This window comes from Temnothorax nylanderi, unplaced genomic scaffold, assembly GCF_030848795.1.
Source record: "Temnothorax nylanderi isolate EJ_2023f unplaced genomic scaffold, tnyl_v1.0 TNYL_tig1145_pilon, whole genome shotgun sequence".
Classification (NCBI taxonomy): domain Eukaryota; kingdom Metazoa; phylum Arthropoda; class Insecta; order Hymenoptera; family Formicidae; genus Temnothorax; species Temnothorax nylanderi.
The window spans coordinates 1-20,463 of record NW_027250207.1 but is presented as its reverse complement, the minus strand read 5'-3'; the positions used below and the strand labels follow the sequence as shown (position 1 = coordinate 20,463).

Sequence of the window (20,463 nt, the reverse complement as noted above, 5' to 3'; positions counted from 1 at the left end):
GTCACCGATTTTGTCGAAATTTTACTAAAATGTAGTATTGATATAAAAGTGACAAATGCTGTACGGAGACGATGCGCTTCTCAACCGTTGCCGAGAAATCGCGATGTGAATTTTAGCACGCTCCTTTCATACCATTGCAGTAAAGCGTCTTTCAAGTGTCAGCGTGGCGTAGCGAATAGGCGTCGGACTACAAGCGTGAAGGTTGCTGGTTCGCGTCCCGTTCCTTTTATATATATATTTTTCTTTTTTTTGTACTTATATTACAGTATACATCATATACAATATATTTATTATTATTATTATTATTACTTTTAGACAAAAAAATGTTTATGATTATAATTTTAAAACTGTGCATAAAATGTTCGTAAAATATTAGCGATTTTGAAAGTAACATTTTAAGGCATGCTTCTTGTAAAAAATTATTTATATTCGGTTATAATATTATTTTCTATGCATTCGAATTGCCTTGCATTGGAATTATGATGCATTGGAATTATAATGCGGTATACAGCACAGCCTCTTCCTAGAATTTTACGTCTTATATTTCAAAACATTAGGGACTGCCTTTCAAACCTGATCTTTTGTTGCCTGTTTTCCTGCTCATAGTATTTTTAAAAGAGTCTTGTTTTGTATTGTATGATCATTAAGAATATCAAAAATTACTATATTAGATGAGAAAAAAAAACTTGATACAAAATTAATTATTAGTTAAGGTATACCAGTTATAATCAGTAATGATTTTATCAATATATGCAGTTCAAAAGAAACGGTAGTGTTTCGCGCATAGTGCACTGCTATAGCTACCTACAATATAATTATTCTTTTTACGCGAACCTTTAAATATACAATTCCATTGAAAACCTGCAATATAAAAACGTTTTATGAATTAATATCTTCATTTCTTAGAAATACGGTCATAATAAGCTGCTTTTATTCATAATGTGCTTTTTTCGTAAAAAATTTTTTTTGGTTTCTCCTTATTTTTTCAGAAAATGTTGAATAAATTTATATACATTGTTCTCAAATACTGATACATTATAGAATAATTCAAAATATGCAATACATAATTAATATAAACAATGACTTTTAATTGAGGTATAAAAGTATAGTCTTAAGTAACAGTTTATGCAAAGAAATGAAGCGCTCGTTCGGGTTAAGTCGTGGGCGTAATATTCAAACATTCGTAAAATAAATCCATTAAAGTATCCGGCGGAGCAAAAGATCTTTTTTGCAGTAAATATATATCATAAAATTAATATTATATTAGGTACGCTAAATATGAAAGTTGGACTTTCAGTTCTACAAAGATTGCACCGAAAATGATAATTTTATAATTGATGGATATAAATCTTCTAGCATAAATGTTGTTAGTATCAAAAATACAATACATTTTAAGCAAAAAGCTGAAACGAACTTTTATCGCTATAAGGTATCTTTAAATTTTTTGTGAGAACTTTGGCAAAACATATTAATCTAGCTAGAGATTTTGCAGAAGAATAGAGAAATATTCGTAGAACTGTTTGATATGTATATGTCTTCTCTGCTTGTAAATTCTTAGATTTTTGCAAATTAGCGATCATGACTTTCGGTACAATCTTCGTGCTAAAGTATAAGATAATCTTTCCAAACTTTATATAAAAAATCGATATATTGTTTCTTGATATCGTGATATTTTATATACTAATTATAATGTTCTCATTGGTTTTATATTCATATGCCTTTTAAGAAAATCAATGTTGTAAGAAATAATTTAATAAGCGAACAATTTTAGTTTTTGTCTGATCTAGGGGGAAGTGGGGCACATTGATACATGGGGGCACATTGATACAGTCATCATATCTCTGCATGAGAAACATCTTTTTCGGGATTTAATATTGAGTATTTTAGAGGAGGATTTCCCAATCAGCAGACAATATTTTTTAAATGTTTTTTAAATATTTTTTTTTTAGTATTTATACATTGTTACAGTTTATTGTACAAATAATATTTGTTTAATGTTTATTAAACGTTTATTTTACATTAATTATTAATTTAAAATATTGATTTAGAAAAAATATTTATTTAACGTTTATTTAATATTTAGGTCACATTAATTATTCGTTTGCAATAATATTTTTTAAAAACATTTATTTCACATTTATTCAACATTTATTTAATATTTATTTTACATTAATTATTCATTTAAAATAATGATTTCGAAAAAATATTTATTTAACGTTTATTGATTAATATTTATGTCACATTAATTATTCGTTTGCAATAATAATTTTTAAAAACATTTATTTTACATTTATTCAACATTAATTTAATATTTATTTTGCATTAATTATTCATTTAAAATAATGGCTTAAAAATAAAAATACCATTATTATATACGTTATAACATGCGCTAATAAATTCTAACACGGTTATTATTTGTACGATTAATTGTGTGATTATTTGTGAGAAATTTTATATGCAAATTTCTTGCGAATGCTTGAGCGAGTTAGATGGAGTCTACAAATTAAATGCGCAAGTCTCAAAGTCGCAGGAACGTTCTTAAGACAGAAATTGACCAATCACAGTCGAACGCTTTTAACTGTTATATTAATTGGTCAATTTCTTTCTTACGACCGTTTCTGCGACTCTGAGACTTGCATCAAACCGCTCAGTAGCAATCGAATGTGATTGGTTCTTACTTTTAGAACCAACAAATCAACGTAGTGTGTGTTGATAAGACGACAACTCAGCAGTCGTTCTGCTGAATTATTGTAGACCCCGCATTTAATTACGGCTCCTATTATACTGCACACAGGACTACACGATAACACAATAAAGTGACAAAGCGGTGACCAATCACCGTTTTCATTTTTCCGAATCGAAGTATTAGGCTGCTTTCGAAAACGTCACCCGAGTGCACACGAGTATACTCTCTTCTCTTTCTAACTCACTGAGTTAGAAGGAAAAGGAAGTATACCCGTCTGTACCCGGGTAATATTTTCGAACGCAGCCTTAATAGCGTACGTCGGTTCGGCGCGCTTGATTGGTCGCTTGAGTTGCGACAACGTGCGACGTGCTTATGTTATGTGGACGTGACGTGTTTGCGCGTGTCGGGCAGTCGGTGACTTATGGCGGAGCGTGCGGATGTGTAGCAACCATAGCAACTTCGTTCTTCGTTCCCATTATTTTTGTGCCGGTAGGTTTGTGATATAATAAAGTTCTAAAGTTTAATTCTAACATCATTATTGCCCTCCCGCAAAGACTTCCTGCATAACTATTATATTTCTTACAGCAACGTATGTACCGTTGAATGCACATGGTGAGCCGCGGAATACCGCGGAATTAAACGACGACTCGATCGCCGACCCACGTTATTTGACAATCAATTTAATGTGTGATATTACTTTTCTGATTCAATTTAAGAGCTGTGTTGAGACTGATAGTAACCGCGTACAGTTAGAAGAATTAGAAAATATATTTAAAAATCACACATGAAACATTATTTCAGCATAAAGGTCTTGCTATGACCGTCTATGGACCTTGCTCGATTTTCAATTGCGTTATACAAACAGCGGTATTGTCAATACTTTAAAATACAAGTAAATTTTTTTTCTTTCTTATATGTATTTTATTTTGTACTGCAAATGTTTATTTTGTTATACATTATGTATACAATGTGTACAATATGTACAAAAAATAATATTTAGTAATAAAAAATTAAATATAACACAAATTTTTAAAATTATTAAAAAACCTTTCAATGTAAACGTTTCCCAAATATTAAAAAAACATTTTTTTAAATGTTAAAACAAACGTTTATTAAACGTTAAAATAATATTTTTCTAAACGTTAAAATAATATTTTTTAAACGTTAAAATAATATTATTTTAAACGTTAAAATAAATGTTTTTTTAATGAAAAAAAGGGAACTTATCCCATTATTTTTAACGTTTTTAAAAATGTTTGAAAAATGTTTTTTAAATGTTTTTTAAAAACATTTTTTAAATATTATTTTGCTGATTGGGTTGCTTTAATTTTTATGGCAGTGAGAAACATCTTAAGATGTTTCTCATGCAGAGATATGATGACTGTATCAATGTGCCCCCATGTATCAATGTGCCCCACTTCCCCCTATACTCTGATGATAAATCAATCATAAAATAGCGTAATGTTATTCACTATATACAGCTATATAAGTTTACATTGAAAACATATGCTTTTTTTCGCAGCTATTTCGGATTAACGAGATTCCCACTGTCCCTATCTACTATCTAGCGAAACCACTGCCAAGGGAACGGGCTTGGAAAAATTAGCGGGGAAAGAAGACCCTGTTGAGTTTGACTCTAGTCTGGCACTGTAATCTTCCATGGCATATATCTTCCATTCAATTTGTATAAATGCCATCCGTTGAATTGTCACCTTGAACTGAGTCACCTCGGATTAAATATATTGAGACTATTGTACAGAAAATAGGCTCAATCATGTAAAAGTCACAGAAAATCAACAATTACAATTACTGTAGGAAACGAAGATGTCTTACGAAATAAACTGGAAATTAACAGAATTACTTGGACTATTTTATTGTTATTTCTATATTCTATGACAGATATTTACGAAGTACGCGTAAATGCCAAGATAAATTAACAAAAGAATGGACAGAATGGATATTATGTCAAAATAAGTTTTTATTTACAGGCAACGATAAAATATTATTATTTAGAATTATCGTTAATATACATCGATCCAGTTATCAATTTAAAACTAATTTTTTTTTTATTTGGTTTTGCCATTTGTAAGAAAAATAATAAGAAACACGAACATTCATGTGTGATCGAAAATTCTTTAATTTCGACATTTTATCTATCTACTAGCGTTCCCTAATTTTTTGATCGATCCAACGACGATAATACGCTACGCGGACGTAAACTCCAGATCTGTTCGCTTTGCCGCAATGTTGACCCCAACTAGTTATCCCGTATAAACTGGAAGCTCCTAATATAAAATAGAATACATATTTTAACAGTGCTGTCACAAATATAAATATGAATGTAATTCAGAATGTAATATTTTCTTTTTTAAAATAGAATTTGCAAACTTTAATTCTCGAGTAAAAAATTATAAAGAATTATATTCTTTCCAGATATAAAACTTTTTATAATATTTTCTGAATTTTACTATTACTTGCCCATCCTATATATAAATATATTTTTACAATTCTGACTGCAATCTGTATTATATTTAAAAAATTTATTGTTGTACGTGGCCCGTCGTACATGATATGATTTTTCATTATGATTAATTTATTGATTATATTTCAACATTACCATTATGGTAGCAGGCTCAGGGCCTCCAGAATCACCATCACATGTGTCGATACCCTCATCAAGATATCCAGCGCACATCATTCCGTTGCTTATGGCACCTTCACCATAAACATATCTAGCTCGGCAAACTGACTGATCTAACAAGGGCACCCAGTCATATCGTAAATCCTTTGATTGCGCTGCAAAAGAATCTGAAGTGTGTGCATCCTACGAGATTCAGTTTAAAGTAATTCTCTCCAATATATTTCACTTACTCGTCTTGCCTGTTTTAATACTGCCGAATCCGCTGATCGTGCAATTCAATTCGGCGAATATTCAGTATTTTCAGACGGTAAGCAAATTGACATGATATCTTTGCCAAGCGGAATGCCAAGGCCTTTAAGTAGAACCAAAGCAATATCATTGTTCATCCTATTACCTTTACGAAAGTCTTCGTGCACGTAATAATCCTCGATATTGGCTTCCACTTCCGTTCCTTCGTTCATCTGATAACGTCAAACACAATATAAATAAAAGTGCAATGTCTGAATTGTTTAACGAATATATGCATGTAAATATTTTTGGGAATTTCATGATAATATATAACTATATTTACTTGATTTACTTACATCCGTGTTATAATCTCCCGCACGTACAAAGTAGGTGCCTTTGTTGTAACCTTCTAAACAATGTGCGGCTGTTAACACGTATAGAGGTGATATAATAACAGCACCACACCAATGATTTGATCGACTGTGCCCTAGAACTCAAATGCTGGCCTAAATATTATTTAACAATCTCTTGTATCACTAATATCTCGCTACGCATCTGATCGCAATATTTATTTTAACATTAAATATAAAATAACTTATAGATGACAACAATTCTTCATTAATTATCGCAAAAAAATAAAGCTAACATTTTCTTTGCAGTAAAAATTATTTACCTGCCAGGGATAAGTGCCTTTTAGTGCAATGGAGCCATGCACTACTTTTTGAAATATTAAGTCTCCATCGTCATCGAAATCTTTGGCGCGCTGACCACAATTTGACAGAAGTAGCTCGTTAATGCTTTGTTCCGGATGTTCTTGGCTGTTTATCCAGTATGGCTGCTTAACAAGAAGGAACATCGGGAAATAAACGAACAAATCATGCATACACATGTGCATATTATAAAGTTTTGTCTATTTTGAGATATTCAATTAATCTTTAGACTTCCAAGATTATTTGCAGAACATAAACTCCCAAGAGTCCCAAGTGGAGCGGAGATTTGTCGGAGAAAAAAGTGGTACAGGACTTTTTTTACTTGATTTGGTCGCAATTAAGAATATGCTGGTGCAATAGTGCCCCAACTTTTATAAACATTTGTGTACACATGAAAGTTCCAAGGAGATTTCAATCATGTGGAAATTGCATACTCATGTGGAGTGGAAATGTACAATTATGCATAGACCTCGTTATCCGAATCAAAATCCCGATGCGGGATCTCGCTTTTTGCGTCGAAATTGTAAACCCATGTGAATTAAACTATTTCATGTTAAGAATAATCGTTGTACGTTCAAATAGAAGAAAATTGGAAGTGGCGTAAATGAATACGTACACGGAGAGAATTTTCTCTTAAAATTTACCCTGAAATCATGGTAGTTGTGGGACAACATGTACCACCAAGAATTTTATGCGAGCTATTCTGATTAATATCCACCATAATAAAAAATATTAATATCTATTACATTAAAATATAAAATAGGTTTGATTAATTTTACTAAAATATATCTAGAAAATTTCAATAATTTTTCAAAATTTACCAATCTGCTTGGTAATTTTTATCACGTTGTTTGTAAAATGTCTTTTGTATATTTTAAAAATTCCTTGGTTGCCAAGTTGTCCCAAGTTTGTAGTGAATTTAAGGGTAAAATATAACAAAAAATTCTCTCCGTGTACTTAAATAATTTTTATTTACTGGACAATGTAAATAGTAATCTATTTATTGTCTTAAATTAATTATATAGTTTGTTAGTGGATATATAATTATTGTGAATAATTGATCAATTCTTTCAGAGTAATTATAAAGACGTTTAAACACAAATTCTAGCTGCTATGCAATAGTCACAATGTTCTTCTTTGGTTCCATAACGAAGTATTCCATCTCGCATGTTAGGGACACGTCGTTTACAACATATGTCAAGGTTAAGATCGTTGGAGGTGATTCCGATAATCTAACGATTTATCAAGATATTAATTTGAAAAATTTATAAAACAAAACTTTTTTACATAATTATAAAAGAAATAATTTTATAGGAAGAGTACCTCGCTCCATTTGGGAGTTGAAAAGTTAAGCATTTTACACATACTTTTCTGTATATAAATATTTCAAGTTCTAATATTATTGTAGAGTGTATCTCAAATGCACAGCTTAACAGAGGTGATAACATTTAGTCTCAAAAATTGTGATAAAATGAATGAAGATTTGTTTTATTTACTTGGGCATTGTTAACATCTCCAGGTGAACAAATTACATCTGCGTCTTTGTTATGATCGCAATTATGTTGACCCCAATGATTATGTTCGCATCGATATAATTGCGATTCGTTTCCATGACAGAAAACCTATTTTGCAAAAATTAAGAAAATTATTTTAGAATATTAATAAAATATCGATTAAAAACATCTAAATAATTAAAACATTGAAGATATATTAATTAAATGTAAGGTATATATATTTAAAGAAATGTTAAAGAAAGTAAGATAAATAAGAATTAAAAAATTAAACAAAGGAAAATCTCAAATATAAATATAACTCAAATGTAAATAAAAAGATCTTTTACAATAAAGATTGTTCAGGTAACAAATCTCTTTTTGCAAGAAATACAAAATTAAATGTGAGCTACAAATGTAATACTTCATCGAGCCATGTTGGTCCTTGGCCAGGCCCAAAGAAACCATTTTTCTTAGCTATTGCGATACCACCGTATCCCAAAGATCTGCAAATGACTATTGCCGTAGCATTTGTGAAATCATCATCGCACACGGTAACCCACACGCCATGATGACGCACTTCTACCCTTCCTTGCATATGATTGCTGCCATTCACCAAGCGCAACTCAAACGGTGCCTGAAACCGAAATCGTCTAAAAATAAACAAATCTATCTATTTTTACTTTTCTCTCAACTCTCTTACATCGCAATGTTCGAATTCTCATCGGAATGATCTGGACAATCGACCACCTCGTCGCAAATAAAAGGAGTCGGTATGCAAGTTGGACTATTGTCGTATTTCCAGTAACCTTCCTGACAAGTGTTGACCGCGGTCTTGCAGATGACTCCAACAGCCTCTTTCGGTTGACGATTATGAACTCCCCATCTATAAACGGAAATATAAATACTTTATTTAGCTCTACCAGTTCTAGTAGAATCGTTATTTTAAGCAACGTATAGCGATCGAGTGTTAGAAGAAATATTATGTTACAAGAAATAAGAAATAACATCAATCTTTTTACCCGTTAAAATCGCATTCCCGTAGTGTGGTCTCGTTTCCGCGACACTTCAACTGATCTACCATAAATCTCGTTGGTGGATCGAGATTTCCGTAAAATCCACCCGGCCTAACTTCCAAAGCTCCAAGATCGAAACCAAGCTCTTTGCAAATAACATCAGCATTGATTATACCAAAGCCGTCGTCGCATACCTGTCCCCAATGTCCTAGAACTGTTTGACAATGTGAACATTGATTAAAATTATAAAACATAGAAAGAAAAGAGAAAGAGAAGGAAAGAAGAACCATTTTGCTTCTAAAATATTTATTTCAGCCTTTCCTTATATAATTTTTTGTTATAAAAAATATATATATATGTAGATTCTATTTTTACGCATACATTATTTACAAAAAAAATTTATAATGAATTTTTAAGAAATTAATTTAAATGTATATCATATGTAATAAAAAAGAAGCATTGGAACTAATATCATCAATAAAAATAATAAAAACCTTGTTGTAGCGGGGATTGCGGGGAACACAGACTTTGGGCACGTTCACGGTCGTATAAGTAGTGGCCACGTTCACGGTCGTATAATGGCGTCCATTCTTCTTCTTCTTATATTTGCATTGGCTCCTGCCTCTAGTACGAAGACAATATGGCCAGCATTTACCCCTGTTTGCGTAAAAGTCTGAATGACTGTTAGCGTGGCAAAGTCTAAATGGAAATCAAATTGTTTAAAGGCTGGATGCAAAACATGCACATTGAAAAACAGGCAAGAACAGGGAATAAGGACCGGAGTGACCGGACCCATCACCCATGTGCCATCTACCATGTGGGACGCAATCATAATGGCGTCCATAAGTAGTGGCCACGTTCCGTGCGACGAATATCTAACCTATATGCTTTCCCCCTGCCGCGCCGTCTGCATATGCGCGTTACAGACCTCGATATACTTAGCAGACAAATTTGATATTTCTTATTATTGATTATTTTAATAGTTTGGGAATCGTTTGGGCAAGTTTAGGAATATAGTTTCATAGTTTAGGAAATAATCGTTTATTTATAATTAATAAAAATTAATTGAGCGTATAGTTAGCAGACATAATTTTAAAACCAATTTTTTTCTTTTTAAATCAACGTGAAATCATTTGGGAAACACGTCTGTAATGTTTTAAACGTTTGGGAAATAAAGATTTCATCTGAAAATCAAGTTACATATGCGATAGCTGGATAGTTTCACCTTGGTATGTGAGTCATCCAATCACAACTGAGAATGTGGAAAGTGCTGCTAAAGGGCCGGTCTACAATGGATAAGTCGTAAGCACAACAACTACGTTTACGCGAGCGTTACTTCTGTAGTAACTTACGATAATTCACTCGTTTACGCGGAGTAAATTATCGTAAGTTACTACGAAATCCCGTTTACGCGAAGGAATTATCGTAAGTTACTACAAAGTAACGCTCGCGTAAACGTAGTATAGTTAATTATTCTTCGACCGCAAAAGTATAAAAGAAACGTTCACTTTCCTAAAATGGATTCATTATTAGCGCTAATTGTTGCATTTTCTTAGTATGTATAGGTAAAGTTATATTATTTTAGAACTCCACAAAAGAAATATGTAATGTGAAATGTATCATTACGCATAACATATTTGTAATTTGAAATGTATAATTTTTGTATCATTTTCTGTTTAGGTTATTATGCTACATGTAATGCTGAAAGCAGCATATATGCTCAGCAAAGTCCAACCCCACGTCCGTACAAAATAACGTAAGCCACGTGCTGAGCGGGCAACATCTTAGATGGCTAACGGGGCAATGGCAAATCCTCTTGGAGTAAAAATAAAAAATATCTGAGGTAATAAAACTTTTATGACACTTAATAAGTATTATACTATTTAATTCCGAAGTCTAATCAACAACAAATCTCAATTTCTTTAGGGCGAAATGGATTTGCCGCCGCGAGCTTTCCTATTATGAAAATTATCGCAGGATTGGGAATTACTCCGGGTTCCAGTCTATAAATATATATTCTTTTAATTGGCTTTATAGAATTGCAAAAATCTTTTACAGAATTAAAGCCCGCACAAAAATCTAGGGTGCCAAACGCAATTTTATATCAAAAACATCAAAAAATTAACAATGTTACTTATTTGGGCACATACACAGCTGTCACCTGACGACAATATTTGCTTAAAACAAAAATTCTGCAGTTTATACATACATAATGTTTATCATCCTCCCTTGGGAAAACATGTAGGAATAATATCGTGTAAGTAGAAGTAAGATTCAATGCGTACAAAAAAGATCCATCTAAAAATTATTTTGGTAATGCAAATACGGATGCAGGATGACAAGAAGAGCAGCAACAGTAGTTGCCGGATCTTGCGAGAGATGCCGAGCAATCGAAACAAGGACAGATGCCTCTCGTTAGACAAGGGCAGATATAGGCCGGTAATATAGAAAATGATAGAAAACGAATTAGAACCGAATTAAAAATGTTCGACATTATCGACATCGAGGAAGTTCGGCCGTCACTCCAGCATCCCCTTAACGACACAAGTCGACACAAGCGTCACTCTATCTTTGTTGCTCCCTAGATGTTGAAAAAAGAGACAAAATGACGCGTGTGTCGACTTGAGTCGCTAAATGAAAAGCACCCTATGTTGTAACATCCGATTCGTTGCATTTCATATGCCAGTCAGATTTTTATTAAACTTTCAATAACTGGAATAAAATAAAAACAAAACAGTTAGGTGCAAAAATTAAATTTTATTACAAAACATAGCGAAATGAGATTATAAGATTATCGTTATAAATATGTGATTATGTGTTACGTGAGGAATAAAATGTTGGTGCTTGATTTAATGAAATAAGCCTGTTCAAGTTAAAAATAAAAACGCGAAAACAAAAAACAAAAACGAAAACTGTAATGTGAAACTGTAATGTAATGACCCAGGTGGTCGTCGTCTTCGCATGGAAAGATGAAGACTGCTGCTCCTCTTCAGATGTCCCTTTGGCACAGGTTTACCTATAAACACAGAAAATTACAATATAAAACTAGAAATCGGAAGGACGTGCATATTATAGTTGGAATGGCGCTAAAAAGGGCCGATTATTTATTGCGAACACGAGAAATTTCCACGTCTTATCGATTTAAAAAATGGGCGCTGAAAAGTGCCGTTTCGTCTGTTGACACAGACAGAGACCACACTGGTCTCTCTCCTCCTTCTCCCTTCAACTCCTCCTTCATCCCTCAACTTTTTCTATCCTTCTCTTTTACTCCTTCTGCCCTCCTCCTCTCCTTCTTTTTCTTCTTCCTGTCCTCGCTCCTAGAATCCATTTGCCTTGGTTCTTCACAGTTTCTCCTGCGGAGAAAACGTACTATAAAAACAATGTATAAGTAAATTATACATAGAAGATTAAAAACTATTAGAGTTTTTCATCATTGTGCACTACGTCGCAAACATCCCGTCGTCAGGATTGCAAAGGATGGCAACACGCTAGTTGAAAAGTGTAATTTCTGATTGCCGATTGCCAGTTGCTATTGCCAAAAAGTTCAACTTTCTTAACAACCGTAACTGTCAATAAGCGCAATTAATAATTTTCAACTAGCCGTTGCCATTCTTCGCGTTTGGCGACGAGGCGTTTGCGACGTATTGTAGAAATGACTCCTAAATGTTTCATATCTCAACGCGTAGTTAAACCCGGATTCTAATTGATTTCGTTTTTAATTAAGAATATTTCAACTTTCTACAGACTATACGTATACATTACATTGTTGTATACATATTTTATGTAAAATTTTATGTAAAAGTTGAAATATTACTATTTAAAAGCAAAAACAACACGAATGTCCAGTTTTAGGTACTCGACCGGGCTTTGACATTTTTACCTGAAACAAATAATGTAATTCTTATTCGTTTAACGTTTGTTCTTCAGGGTTGTGTGTCTTCCTCTCCTGTCCTTTCGTCGCTCCAAAAGTCGTGGTTGACCCCTCTCGCCTCGACTGTTCGTGTGCGTGGACCACGCATCTTGCTGCGATTTCTCTCCTTCGCAACGCGAACAGCCTCCCGCATCTGAGCCTGCAATTCAGATCGCGTTGGCTTTGGAAAGTGCCGGTTCATGCATACAGCATCTGGAAAAAAGTATGAGATATATCAGAAACATAATATTAAAAATCTTTGTTAGTAAAAGTGGAAAAATTCGTACCGTATATTGCCGTAATCAGACAAGCTTTTATACAAGGGTCGCTGTCCTTCTCGGCCCCACCAGGTGAATGACCGTGTCAGTGAGTCGGTTAAGCTTTCCTTCAAGCATAGATTTACGGCTTCCTTTGAATGGAAGCCACCGACATATTCGAAATAATTTACCTGAAAAAATTAAGATTAATTAAAATGCATAATAAATACATATTTGAGTTAATGAGGGCAAAAGTGTTCTTAACTTACAGCATCGGAATAACCGTTCTGGTCAATGTTTTCGAATGCGTCCATCTGCTGTAATGTTGATATCGGAAATCCAGCAGGCTTTACTGTCGCGGAATGGCGATCCTGTACGCATTTTAATATTTTTTCTAATAGTCTTTTCATTTGTCTGAAAACAAAAACATTACACTGAGAAAAATCTCTCGGAAAAAGTTAACACAATATTGTAGACCTTATTTTGTCAGATAAGTAACTTTAAATTGTAATGTAATAGAAAATATGAAATACACCGATTAACTACAATTTTGTAGCAAATTTATTTTGTCACATGCAAACACAAAAACTGTGATTCTGTGAAACAAACGCGCGAATTAATATTATAATATTTTACAGTCTTAAGCAGTTTGTCAATTGATTTCAGACAATCTGAGAATAATTTTTTACAACAATTTTTTAGACTCATTTACTACAATTTATCCCTGTCCCTATTTGTACTATTATTTGTAGAAGAGATCTTCACAATTGTACTATCTGATGCTACACTTTTTTCTGAGTGTACACAAAGTTAGACTTTGAAAAAGAAGGACGTTTTATATTAATATATATATTTCATACTTACTTCAGCTCTGCCTCCATTATACGATCGAGTCGCTCCTCTTGCCTGTAATTTATATATGTAATTATTTACAAATATACATTCTTTTGAGAAACTCATCTTTTTCTTATAAATCTTTGTACAAATAAGTATAAAAGTACCTTTTGTCTGTACTTTTTTCTTGCATCGGAACTTCCTGTGAATAACGAACATTATCTCTCTCCTTTTGAGAACACCGTCTCTCATTTTCACCATAACGTTGATGGCAACATGTGTCTTGTTGAAACGATCTGGATCTTGCAACGGTATCCTGCAACTGAGGCAAAGTGTTATTAGTATAATATATTTTATCAGTATCTGCGGAAAGTGTAAAATTTTGTGTATTATTGTATGTGTGTTCTTGTATGACAGGCGGTGTGTACGGGTGTGGTGTATTTCCGTATGTCTGTATTTGTGGAGCGCACCCTGTGTATGATAAAATGTTTGTGTGCGGTTGTGTGTTTGTGTGCGTGTATTGAGGTGTATGTTGTGTATATGGCTGTATCATGTCTGTATTAATATCAGTAGGCATAGGGCTCTTGCGCTCCAGCATCCTGTTGATGTCCTCGAAGTCGTCGTCGATCATTCCTGGTACGATAGTAGCTGCTGCTGCTGTGCTCTTCCTTTTCATAGGACTTTCATCCGAAGACGTCGTTTGATACCGTATTGGCTTGCTAATGACGCGCTTTGGACGCGGCGCCGGATTCTGCATATCTATAATATCTGTAAGTATAAGAATGTATATTAATATGTTTTGTATATTACAAGTACATCTATGTTGTTTGGATTCTACAACATGCGTATATGCACATTAATAAGTATCAAAGATTATTAACGTCTTGACGATTAATAAACTATACAAATATGACTTGCATGCAGTTTATAAATTTCTGTCATATATGATGTAAAACTGATGTGAAAAATATCGATATAAGCCATGAGTGTGTTAATTATTGAATGTGACGAATTAATTAAAAACAAATATTATTGCTATATTATTTACCTGCAACCATTTTTTCATACTTTTGAATGACAAGTTCTTTAAAAATCATTGGAATAGCAGATGATTTTAATTTTTTTCTTCCATCAACACGTACCTTTCCCCATATATCAGCCGTGAAATGGAACTGTAAAATAGAACAATATATTAAAATATTTAATTTTATCAGGATCCTATCTTCCTATCCTATCATTGATAGGAAGTTGGAGTAAGGATTCATAATTTGTTACTGCAGAGAGTAGCGGGTTTTATGTGGCTCAATGGCAAACTCCCAAACGTATAACAATGATATATAAATAAAATATATTACGTTACGCCAGAATCCTCATGCTTGTGGACAATAATAAATCGCTAATATATAATTATATATCAATTCCTCTTAAATAGAAAGCATACTTCACATAAATATAAATTTTTGTTCGGAATCCTGCAGTTCTTGAATCCTGAAGGTCCACCAGCATTTTCTATCCATTTTTTTTTACGTTGCAAAGCTCGTGGAAAGCTATGCATCATTGCGCCTTTTTTAGACGAATTGTAGCATCCAGAAGCTACACAATTCGGCATTTTCTATCTATCTTCTACAGATATAATATAATCGAATGTTCCGACTGACTCATCAATGCCCAGCCCAAAACCCTAGAAACATGAAATTCGGTGAGTATATTCCTTCCATGACGTAAGCATCCACTAAGAAGGGATTTTAAAAAATTCGACCCCTAACGGGGTGAAAAGGGGTAAAATGTGTTTTCACGAATTTCTCAATATCTCTTCAGGGGATCCTGCAGTGACAGGCGAACTTTCTCGATGTCGATAATGTCAACCTTTCTAATTTTGTTTTCCCTATATCTGTCTTTGTCTAACGAAATGACATCTGTCCTTGTTCAATTGCTCGCCATCTCTCGCAAGATCCGGCAACTACTGTTGCTGCTCTTCTTGTCATCCTGCATCCGTATTTGCATTACTAAAATAATTTTTAGATGGATCTTTTTTTGTACGCATTGAATCTTACTTCTACTTACACGAGATTATTCTTACATGTTTTCCCAAGGGTGGATGATAAAAATTATGTATGTATAAACTGTAGAATTTTTGTTTTAAGCAAATATTGTCGTCAGGTGACAGCTGTGTATGTGCCCAAATAAGTAACATTGTTAATTTTTTGATGTTTTTGATATAAAATTGCGTTTGGCACCCTAGATTTTTGTGCGGGCTTTAATTCTGTAAAAGATTTTTGCAATTCTATAAAGCCAATTAAAAGAATATATATTTATAGACTGGAACCCGGAGTAATTCCCAATCCTGCGATAATTTTCATAATAGGAAAGCTCGCGGCGGCAAATCCATTTCGCCCTAAAGAAATTGAGATTTGTTGTTGATTAGACTTCGGAATTAAATAGTATAATACTTATTAAGTGTCATAAAAGTTTTATTACCTCAGATATTTTTTATTTTTACTCCAAGAGGATTTGCCATTGCCCCGTTAGCCATCTAAGATGTTGCCCGCTCAGCACGTGGCTTACGTCATTTTGTACGGACGTGGGGTTGGACTTTGCTGAGCATATATGCTGCTTTCAGCATTACATGTAGCATAATAACCTAAACAAAAATCGATACAAAAATTATACATTTCAAATTACAAATATGTTATGCGTAATGATACATTTCACATTACATATTTCTTTTGTGGAGTTCTAAAATAATATAACTTTACCTATACATACTAAGAAAATGCAACAATTAGCGCTAATAATGAATCCATTTTAGGAAAGTGAACGTTTCTTTTATACTTTTGCGGTCGAAGAATAATTAACTATACTACGTTTACGCGAGCGTTACTTTGAAGTAACTTACGATAATTCCTTCGCGTAAACGGGATTTCGTAGTAACTTACGATAATTTACTCCGCGTAAACGAGTGAATTATCGTAAGTTACTACAGAAGTAACGCTCGCGTAAACGTAGTTGTTGTGCTTACGACTTATCCATTGTAGACCGGCCCTTTAGCAGCACTTTCCACATTCTCAGTTGTGATTGGATGACTCACAACCCATGATGAAACTGTCCAGCTATCGCACATGTAACTTGATTTTCAGATGAAATCTTTATTTCCTAAACGTTTAAAACATTACAGACGTGTTTCCCAAATAATTTCACGTTGATTTAAAAAGAAAAAAATTGGTTTTAAAATTATGTCTGCTAACTATACGCTCAATTAATTTTTATTAATTATAAATAAACGATTATTTCCTAAACTATGAAACTATATTCCTAAACTTGCCCAAACGATTTCCAAACTATTAAAATAATCAATAATAAGAAATATCAAATTTGTCTGCTAAGATATATCGAGGTCCGTAACGCGCATATGCAGGCGGCGCGGCAGGGGGAAAGCATATAGGTTAGATATTCGTCGCACGGAACGTGGCCACTACTTATGGACGCCATTATACGACCGTGAACGTGGCCACTACTTATACGACCGTGAACGTGCCCAAAGTCTGTGTTCCCCGCAATCCCCGCTACAACAAGGTTTTTATTATTTTTATTGATGATATTAGTTCCAATGCTTCTTTTTTATTACATATGATATACATTTAAATTAATTTCTTAAAAAATTTATTATAAATTTTTTTTGTAAATAATGTATGCGTAAAATAGAATCTACATATATATATTTTTTTTATAACAAAAAATTATATAAGGAAAGGCTGAAATAAATATTTTAGAAGCAAAATGGTTCTTCTTTCCTTCTCTTTCTCTTTTCTTTCTATGTTTTATAATTTTAATCAATGTTCACATTGTCAAACAGTTCTAGGACATTGGGGACAGGTATGCGACGACGGCTTTGGTATAATCAATGCTGATGTTATTTGCAAAGAGCTTGGTTTCGATCTTGGAGCTTTGGAAGTTAGGCCGGGTGGATTTTACGGAAATCTCGATCCACCAACGAGATTTATGGTAGATCAGTTGAAGTGTCGCGGAAACGAGACCACACTACGGGAATGCGATTTTAACGGGTAAAAAGATTGATGTTATTTCTTATTTCTTGTAACATAATATTTCTTCTAACACTCGATCGCTACACGTTGCTTAAATAACGATTCTACTAGAACTGGTAGAGCTAAATAAAGTATTTATATTTCCGTTTATAGATGGGGAGTTCATAATTGTCAACCGAAAGAGGCTGTTGGAGTCATCTGCAAGACCGCGGTCAACACTTGTCAGGAAGGTTACTGGAAATACGACAATAGTCCAACTTGCATACCGACTCCTTTTATTTGCGACGAGGTGGTCGATTGTCCAGATCATTCCGATGAGAATTCGAAACATTGCGATGTAAGAGAGTTGAGAGAAAAGTAAAAATAGATAGATTTGTTTATTTTTATACGATTTCGGTTTCAGGCACCGTTTGAGTTGCGCTTGGTGAATGGCAGCAATCATATGCAAGGAAGGGTAGAAGTGCGTCATCATGGCGTGTGGGTTACCGTGTGCGATGATGATTTCACAAATGCTACGGCAATAGTCATTTGCAGATCTTTGGGATACGGTGGTATCGCAATAGCTAAGAAAAATGGTTTCTTTGGGCCTGGCCAAGGACCAACATGGCTCGATGAAGTATTACATTTGTAGCTCACATTTAATTTTGTATTTCTTGCAAAAAGAGATTTGTTACCTGAACAATCTTTATTGTAAAAAATCTTTTATTTACATTTGAGTTATATTTATATTTGAGATTTTCCTTTGTTTAATTTTTTAATTCTTATTTATCTTACTTTCTTTAACATTTCTTTAAATATATATACCTTACATTTAATTAATATATCTTCAATGTTTTAATTATTTAGATGTTTTTAATCGATATTTTATTAATATTCTAAAATAATTTTCTTAATTTTTGCAAAATAGGTTTTCTGTCATGGAAACGAATCGCAATTATATCGATGCGAACATAATCATTGGGGTCAACATAATTGCGATCATAACGAAGACGCAGATGTAATTTGTTCACCTGGAGATGTTAACAATGCCCAAGTAAATAAAACAAATCTTCATTCATTTTATCACAATTTTTGAGACTAAATGTTATCACCTCTGTTAAGCTGTGCATTTGAGATACACTCTACAATAATATTAGAACTTGAAATATTTATATACAGAAAAGTATGTGTAAACTTTTCAACTCCCAAATGGGGCGAGGTACTCTTCCTATAAAATTATTTCTTTATAATTATGTAAAAAAAGTTTTGTTTTATAAATTTTCAAATTAATATCTCGATAAATCGTTAGATTATCGGAATCACCTCCAACGATCTTAACCTTGACATATGTTGTAAACGACGTGTCCCTAACATAGACCGAGAGCTGGCTACGAAAATATCAACGTCATTTGTTTAAGGAAATTTTCAACCTCAAACGATTGTGGCCCACGTTTGTAAATCAAGAAAGCGCAAGTCTGGCTGCTGGCCGGTGGTGCGTTAGCGGGGGGCGTACGCCCTTAGCTGTAAAATATCGAGGATGAAAAACGTCATATGTGTACGGCTAAAAATTTTTTGCGTGTACTATATAATATGTAAAGTACTTGCAAATGTTGCCAGACCTGTAGGTAGGGTCTAAAGTATTGCCAGATCAACGGCGTAAGACTTAATAACATTCACGTCATTTCTGTAAAGTTGAAATTTTTTTGCTTATTGTATAACGTGTTGCCACAATCGTTTGAGGTTGAAAATTTCCTTAAACAAATGACGTTGATATTTTCGTAGCCAGCTCTCGGTCTATGTTAGGGACACGTCGTTTACAACATATGTCAAGGTTAAGATCGTTGGAGGTGATTCCGATAATCTAACGATTTATCGAGATATTAATTTGAAAAATTTATAAAACAAAACTTTTTTACATAATTATAAAAGAAATAATTTTATAGGAAGAGTACCTCGCCCCATTTGGGAGTTGAAAAGTTTTACACATACTTTTCTGTATATAAATATTTCAAGTTCTAATATTATTGTAGAGTGTATCTCAAATGCACAGCTTAACAGAGGTGATAACATTTAGTCTCAAAAATTGTGATAAAATGAATGAAGATTTGTTTTATTTACTTGGGCATTGTTAACATCTCCAGGTGAACAAATTACATCTGCGTCTTCGTTATGATCGCAATTATGTTGACCCCAATGATTATGTTCGCATCGATATAATTGCGATTCGTTTCCATGACAGAAAACCTATTTTGCAAAAATTAAGAAAATTATTTTAGAATATTAATAAAATATCGATTAAAAACATCTAAATAATTAAAACATTGAAGATATATTAATTAAATGTAAGGTATATATATTTAAAGAAATGTTAAAGAAAGTAAGATAAATAAGAATTAAAAAATTAAACAAAGGAAAATCTCAAATATAAATATAACTCAAATGTAAATAAAAAGATTTTTTACAATAAAGATTGTTCAGGTAACAAATCTCTTTTTGCAAGAAATACAAAATTAAATGTGAGCTACAAATGTAATACTTCATCGAGCCATGTTGGTCCTTGGCCAGGCCCAAAGAAACCATTTTTCTTAGCTATTGCGATACCACCGTATCCCAAAGATCTGCAAATGACTATTGCCGTAGCATTTGTGAAATCATCATCGCACACGGTA

The 20,463-nt window shown here is 33.2% G+C and overlaps 2 protein-coding genes, 3 long non-coding RNA genes and 1 pseudogene across 7 annotated transcripts; 3 read left to right on the top strand and 3 right to left on the bottom strand.

Annotated features, from left to right (window-relative positions):
* Positions 1-2,558: 2,558 nt before the first annotated feature.
* Positions 2,559-4,543, top strand: LOC139786775 (uncharacterized). The gene is made up of 2 exons (XR_011722404.1): positions 2,559-3,175; positions 4,209-4,543. It is a non-coding gene; the product is annotated as an uncharacterized lncRNA (long non-coding RNA).
* A 101-nt stretch (positions 4,544-4,644) lies between these two features.
* Positions 4,645-8,408, bottom strand: LOC139786773 (macrophage scavenger receptor types I and II-like). Its single transcript, XM_071725893.1, has 7 exons — positions 8,180-8,408; positions 7,762-7,887; positions 6,229-6,393; positions 5,912-6,042; positions 5,558-5,788; positions 5,304-5,482; positions 4,645-4,971 (listed from the first exon to the last, which is right to left on the bottom strand). Exons 1-4 carry the CDS (start codon positions 8,351-8,353, stop codon positions 5,983-5,985), a joined length of 525 nt encoding a protein of 174 aa, XP_071581994.1. The 5' UTR covers positions 8,354-8,408; the 3' UTR covers positions 4,645-4,971; positions 5,304-5,482; positions 5,558-5,788; positions 5,912-5,982.
* A 65-nt stretch (positions 8,409-8,473) lies between these two features.
* On the bottom strand, positions 8,474-9,559 carry LOC139786774 (uncharacterized). Its single transcript, XR_011722403.1, has 3 exons — positions 9,266-9,559; positions 8,778-8,985; positions 8,474-8,641 (listed from the first exon to the last, which is right to left on the bottom strand). It is a non-coding gene; the product is annotated as an uncharacterized lncRNA (long non-coding RNA).
* A 533-nt stretch (positions 9,560-10,092) lies between these two features.
* On the top strand, positions 10,093-13,486 carry LOC139786772 (uncharacterized). 3 transcript variants are annotated; one of them, XR_011722400.1, is made up of 3 exons: positions 10,093-10,336; positions 10,452-10,614; positions 10,698-13,486. It is a non-coding gene; the product is annotated as an uncharacterized lncRNA (long non-coding RNA). The 3 variants fall into 3 exon arrangements; XR_011722402.1 differs by having other exon boundaries at positions 10,182-10,196; XR_011722401.1 differs by having other exon boundaries at positions 10,312-10,326.
* Positions 12,695-17,042, bottom strand: LOC139786771 (uncharacterized; annotated as a pseudogene).
* Positions 15,462-19,211, top strand: LOC139786776 (scavenger receptor cysteine-rich domain-containing group B protein-like). The gene is made up of 7 exons (XM_071725894.1): positions 15,462-15,493; positions 17,188-17,345; positions 17,626-17,833; positions 17,969-18,152; positions 18,219-18,431; positions 18,723-18,848; positions 19,104-19,211. Exons 1-7 carry the CDS (start codon positions 15,462-15,464, stop codon positions 19,209-19,211), a joined length of 1,029 nt encoding a protein of 342 aa, XP_071581995.1.
* Positions 19,212-20,463: the final 1,252 nt, after the last annotated feature.

Excerpts from the sequence above, each read along its gene's own strand:
- LOC139786773 (XM_071725893.1), bottom strand. The coding sequence starts at position 8,353 with ATGCAAGGAAGGGTAGAAGTGCGTCATCATGGCGTGTGGGTTACCGTG. Across the intron at positions 7,888-8,179 it reads GACCAACATGGCTCGATGAA|GTTTTCTGTCATGGAAACGA; the intron begins GTATTACATTTG and ends TTTGCAAAATAG. Across the intron at positions 6,394-7,761 it reads GAGATGTTAACAATGCCCAA|CAGCCATACTGGATAAACAG; the intron begins GTAAATAAAACA and ends CTTCTTGTTAAG.
- LOC139786776 (XM_071725894.1), top strand. The coding sequence starts at position 15,462 with ATGAAATTCGGTGAGTATATTCCTTCCATGAC. Across the intron at positions 18,153-18,218 it reads AGAATTCGAAACATTGCGAT|GCACCGTTTGAGTTGCGCTT; the intron begins GTAAGAGAGTTG and ends TTTCGGTTTCAG. Across the intron at positions 18,849-19,103 it reads GAGATGTTAACAATGCCCAA|ATTATCGGAATCACCTCCAA; the intron begins GTAAATAAAACA and ends ATAAATCGTTAG.